General features: G+C 39.2%; 1 protein-coding gene across 1 annotated transcript; it reads left to right on the top strand.

The window, feature by feature from the left end:
* Positions 1-922: 922 nt before the first annotated feature.
* Positions 923-6,071, top strand: LOC306863713 (nuclear factor interleukin-3-regulated protein-like). The gene is made up of 2 exons (XM_079407225.1): positions 923-1,105; positions 3,029-6,071. The coding sequence occupies exon 2, from the start codon at positions 3,151-3,153 to the stop codon at positions 4,540-4,542; it is 1,392 nt and encodes a 463-aa protein (XP_079263351.1). The 5' UTR covers positions 923-1,105; positions 3,029-3,150; the 3' UTR covers positions 4,543-6,071.
* The last annotated feature ends 332 nt before the right edge of the window (positions 6,072-6,403 follow it).

The raw sequence follows: 6,403 nt of genomic DNA, 5'->3' as shown, positions 1-6,403 counted from the left end.
AACAAGTGAGTGCTTTGTGTTATGCATTGAACGTTTTTCTTGACTGCATGATCAACATCAAAACCTATGCATCTTTCAAAATGCATATGAAATGTTATAAAAGAAAAATCGATGCTTGTTGGTATAATATTGTGTTGGGTTGTTTCTAAATGTGCACTTGAACGAATGCCAGCGCATTTGAACCGTTTCTTTTTCCACTGGATGGCGCACTCATACACCTCTTATTTAATGTAGGTCATCTTGGGCGCCACGTTGTGCAACTCCTTTAGTTTTAGGTTACATCACATCCACCTGTTACATCACATCAACCATTAGACAACTATACATTAGATGTTACATGTTGACAATTTCATAACACACGCATATGAACTAGTTTTAGTTGATGCATAACGCCATTTATGCACGTCTTTGAAAAGGATCATTCTGCTGTAAACTTTTCCATGTTTCTTTGAATAACACAAGGTGGCTTAATTTCTTTCTAACAGATGTGTCTGCTTATATTTTGGTACCAGCTGCATACACGTCATCCAAATTTGAAGTAATTAAAATTAGACGGGTAATGGTTAGAATAATTGGGTTTTATTAATTTCTATATTAAGATTATGGCAGTTATTTTAATGATAGCTACTAGTTCTGCTACTATCTACAACATCAATATCCTAATAATAAAAATAATGAAGTAATAATGAACACTGTCGTGTTTGACATGTAGACATTTCTGGATGGCCATAAACAAAACGCATTTAGAAAGTTTCACTGTAAGCATTTCTGATAGCCTATAAAAACATACACTATAGCCAACAGGGTTTTCTCAGGCTGAGACGTTATTGCTGATATGAAACAGATTATTAATGAGGATCTATCATTGGCTCAAATCGGAAGATGCTGTATTTGTATTGGTCGCGAGATGCGCCAGTCATGCACTTCTGGAGTGACCTACTAACACAGATCCATGAGGCAGCAGTCACTCCGGCAGGAAAACCACAGGAGAAACACAAGTATTACTTCCAGATGGGATATTATTACTGCTGATGAAACACTTTGAATGTTTTATATGCATTATTTATCCCGGACATCCATCCATTTGGACCTTTGCTTATAAGAGGTAAATGCTTCCTTCTTTACGGTGAGGCTTAGATGAAACGGATAGGGCTCGTTTGGGGTTTTTCAACCGGGAGCCGGTATATGGGCTATATCAGATTAATACAGTAAGGCAACTTTCAACGTGGTCTATTTTCAATATGTGCGCCATACTTATTTTTCGCTCAATGCAGACATGTTTTAGTGTTTAACCTAAACGCTTATGGATTATTGTTACTTATACAGTGCCTTATTTTTGTACCGCACATTACTTACTATTTTTATAAATCAAAACATAATACCGGCATTGGGAGAAGGGGTGGCACAGTGTGGGGTGAATCAGGCTCTCAGGTCAATACATGGTGAATTTAGACCTTATGCAATTTAATAGAATGTAACATAGAAAGATATTAAATAAAGATCTGTGTTGCATTCGTACTGAATTTTGCCGTTGCTTTAATTGTAGGCTAAATGTTAATAATAAGTACACGAAATTGTTTCCGTTCAAAAGCGGACGCTTGTTTGCATTTATTGTGTAACTGTGACTGATCATCTTACAGTCCTTGCACAATAACGGAAGACACTTCTGACAAAAAGACTGCAACGGCAGAGCTGTTGTTTAATGCCCTGCGATAGCTGTTGTTTATTCGGAGCATCTGTAAAAGCCGATCTTTAATGTATCGCTAATGTATGTTTCACGCGCACAGATCGGGCTGTCCTGAATGTCTGTGTCGGGATGGGGTGATGCATTAAAGGCCTGTCAAATAACAACACAGCGGTGTATACGCCTTTGCACTGGAGGTAGCATTTAAAAACCTGAACTGATCACTTCACGCCAACCAACATTGTTGTAGCCATCTTTTTATTATTCCTTGGAGACGCAGCCATGGTTGAATCCCGAAACATTAACACTCACGCATGTAGTCTCTGTTTCACTTTAAAAAATAATGTGTTGGCATGAACCATTAGAGCAGAAATAATACAAGCCCTTTCCTTGATTGTCGAGTTGCGAGATGTTTCGGACACATTTATCTGGCGCTCTTGTATTGATGAATGTGTCTCTGTTCAGCCACGTGTGATGCTGGCTGGTGGCATTCCTTTGTTCCCTGCGCTCTAGTCTGCGCCTTTACTGGAGCCTAAGATCACGCCTGGCTGTGTTTACAATCTGTTAATAGTGTTGTGATCAGCGCACTGATAAGTTACTACAGAAAACTTACGTTTATGGCCTCAGCCAGGTTTAAATGAGGTTTGATCTGCACGTTAAAGGTCATAGTTAAGTCTTCAAATTTGTCTCCTGCACCGTACTTCTTGGAAAGGGTTGCCAGATTTGAATGTAATCACGACCACATTATATTAGCCTACATTATGCGTCTGAAGGCGTGAGTTGGCTGTTGCATTACTTGCATGCGACCCGCCTCAAAAATGGTGACATAATGGGCAGAGCATAATTTGAAGATTACTGTAGGCTACGTTTTAATAGTCACGTTTCGACTTGCGTGACATCACGATGTAAAACTTTTTAAAATTCCTGTCCATCTTTTTAAAGTAAGTCCGCTAAAAATTATTTCCCAGATGCTAATATTTCAGGCTTTTCAGCAATCACATCCAGTGTGTTTTCTGTCAGCTGTTTATGATCAGAACTACAGATGCCAGACCTAATAGGTCAAAAGGGTTTGCAAAGACATCTGAAATTGTTGGCGATTCATGCTGACACGTTTACAGCGGTTTCTCACACAATAATGGAATACTTTATTAGCCAGAAAACAAAAAGATTGCTGGATGAGTTGGATATTTACATACAACCAACTGTAGGAAACAAAACTGGCAAATGTCTTCTATCCTTTGTGAGCGATAAAGCAGCTCTTTAGTTATATCCATAACCGTATCAAAATATGGGGACACTTTTTTGATTGGGGTGTCTAATGTGTCTCTGTTTCTATCTCACCAGATCCATTTCAAAATTCTCTGGAACTGACTTCACAAAAGAAGACACATGACTTCTATAGCACACGGTCTACGATGAGATGTCTACTTAAAACCAGAGTCAACTAATGAGCTTATGCAATCTTGATGACCACATTGTGTAATATGCAAGCCATTAAGAAGGAGCCCTCATGCACTGGGCCCTACAGTGGAGAGGATGCCCTGGTGCTGGCAGTGGCTTTGCAAGGGACAGACAAGGACCTGATTAACCACAAGCTGTCCACCATGCCCTTTAAGACCAAGTCCAGCAACTGTCGCAGAAAACGCGAGTTCATACCAGACGAGAAGAAAGACAACCTATATTGGGAAAGGAGGCGCAAGAACAATGAAGCAGCCAAACGTTCACGAGAAAAACGCCGACTCAACGATATGGTTCTGGAGAACAAGCTCATGGCTCTCGGGGAAGAGAACGCATCGCTGAAAGCCGAGCTTCTGTCGCTTAAACTCAGGTTTGGCTTAGTCAGCTCAGCAGTTTACGCTCAGGAGGTGCAGAACATTTCCAGTTCCACTGCTGCACTCTATCAGGACCTTATCCCAGCCAGTCCCGCCAAGGGCTCCTACCCAAGTGAGCTCGAGCCAGCACGTTTAACCAGCAGCCACATATCAGTCATCAAGCACTCACCTCACAGCGCCTTGTCCGATGGATCCGACTCAAGTATGATCACCCAGGGGAGCCCACTTATAAATACATCCCGAACCCCTGACAGCATCAAACAAGAACCCCTGGAAACCGGCAGATATGCCAAGGACAGCACAAGTCCATATGAACTGTACAGGAACTACCTTAGTAGCCCTTTCCATGGTAGCTACTCCCAGCCATCGCCGTTCTTGCAAATCGCCAGATCGTCTAGCAATTCGCCACGAACATCTGACGGTGATGACGGGGCCGTAAGCAAGTCCTCAGATGGAGAGGATGAGCAGCAGGTCCCGAAGGGTCCGGTTCCACCCAGGGCCGATTCACAGAGTGTGATTGTGTCGACTCTCAAAGTGCCAGATGTCAGTACCTCAGCTTTGCCCCACAAGTTGAGGATCAAAGCCCGGGCCATCCAGATCAAAGTGGAGGCTATTGATCCTGACTATGAATCATCTGGCAAGTCCATGTCTACAAGTAGATGCTACCAAACGAGTCAGTACGTTTCACCCGAGTACATTCAGTCATCTTTGAGCCCGATGTCATTCCAGATGAGCGATGTTCAGGACTGGAGTCAGCAGCCGAAGGAATGGCACAAAGATCACCAGGAGGAACCAACTAACTGCAAACACCGGCACTGTCCAGACTCACCGAGACCTATGCCTAACCAACTCATCGCCGACCTTAAAAACGACTCGTATGCTAGCTCCGATTCTGAGAACTCGTACTTGAAACAGGGCATCGCTGATCTGTCGGCAGAAGTGGCCTCCTTGAAAAGACTGATTACTAAACAGCAAGGGTCTGTTATTGAGTCCACGAAAAGCACTACTGAAATTGACTCATTATGAAATCTCAAACTAAGTTCCCTCTATTTGCACAACGCCTGTTTTCCACTGTGTTCGCTACTGCACTGTGCGGTTGTTATGTGTCAAAGAGCTGCACTTAATTGAGAAGAATGGTGTTTTGTGCACTTACTCTTGTAGTTTGGCGTGTCTTCTTGATGACTCCATTTGTAGCTCAAAAATTGGGCTAATGTTAATGTCTCAATTTATTGTACATTGTATGTTCTCTTTTGTTTACAATAAATACAAGCACTGAAATGCTTGAGTTTTTTCCATCTTCCTTGCTTATTTAGCAAAGTATATACATTTTATCCAAACTTTTACAAGAATATTCACTCTTGAATATGACATATTCCTAGGAAATAACTAAAAAGGCCACACTTGCCAACTGTAGCTATAGAATATAACAACAGATATACTCTTAATAATTCAGAGTGCTCATTAATGCAGTGTATAAGTGAGCATTTAAGATCGCATAATGCCTTATAATATGTTGAATCATCTCATGAATAATTGTAATAACAGTTATAATAATTACACTTACCTATTTGTGGTTATAGCTTTTAAAAAATGATGATTCACAACACACAATGAACACACTGTATGCTCTTAAGCCACAAAGGATTATAGTTCTCATAATGTTTTATAAGCTTATGTCTTGATGGTTTAAGATCTACACAATAGCTTGTTACATTTTATGAGTGGTCGTTTACTGTAAAGTTACAAACACAGAGCCTTCTCTTAAACATCCAAATGGCTTTATAATGTCATAATATTTATGTGGTCTTTGTCTGCCTTAAGTAAAGTAACAGGTAAAATTAAGTCTTTTAAACAGAAAATATCATGAATGGTTTATATTGCACATTTGCTGTATTTATTATAATATCAACACAGTTATATTACATTGTTTCAGATGTAAGAAGGCTAGCATGAGTTGAACTAACACACAGGTAAAATTTACATTAGCCTCACTGGAAATACTCAAATCTGAACAACTACTGTTAAGATTTAGTCAAATAATATGCAGATCTTTACCAATGTCAAGATATGTGCCTTATAATACATTATAACTATACATTATGCATATCTTTTAATGTGTTAAGAATATCCTAATAATGCATTATAGTATGCATTAAAGCAAAGGGAAAACGGTATCGCGAGCTAATGTTTGACTGAAATGCAAAATAAATGGAGCGTTGTAAATGAATTAGTAGGTGTGAGCATGGAAAATATGTGTTGCAGAGATAAAACAGAATCAAAGTTCATAAGCTTCTTTTACAACTCTCATTGATTTTTGCAATGAATAATATCTTAATTTTTGCAATTCTTTATTTCTGTTTGCAAAACATTTTTTTTCTCTCAATACTTTAGTTGTTTTCTTTTGCAATACTTTATTTTTCTTTTGCAAAACTTTATTCTTTTGCATATATATATATGTGGCATTAAATTGACTCCATATTATAGAGGCTTCATAGAAAGTTATACCTAAATGTTTTCAGTGTATGATGTCATTTTTCTATTAAAACATCAATAGCAAATTGAAACAATGCGTGACTTTCTGTAAGGACAATTTTAGGGAGGTGGGAGGTGACAGTTCGACTAAATTTAAGAAAACTGTCTTTGGACAATCAGCTTTATCAGGTAGAGCAGCAGAAAGATATGCTTATATTAGAGAGTGTACAACATTTTGTATTTTTGAAACTACACTAAAGTATGGCTTAAGCCTAAAGGAAAACCAAATATGTGAGTATGATGGGATATTGTATGTTTTGTGTGTGATGGAGTATTGTAATTTTGTAACAACATCCTGCTAAGGCCCCAGGGACTGCAGAGGCGAATTGGCTTTATAACTAACTCTGGCACAATA

This window comes from Barbus barbus, assembly GCF_936440315.1.
Source record: "Barbus barbus genome assembly, chromosome: 45".
Lineage (NCBI taxonomy): Eukaryota > Metazoa > Chordata > Actinopteri > Cypriniformes > Cyprinidae > Barbus > Barbus barbus.
Note: the sequence above shows the minus strand (reverse complement) of the source record. Positions and strands in the feature narration are given on the sequence as shown.

What these genes read in the sequence shown, in the direction of transcription:
- LOC306863713 (XM_079407225.1), top strand. Translation starts at nt 3,151, where the DNA reads ATGACCACATTGTGTAATATGCAAGCCATTAAGAAGGAGCCCTCATGC.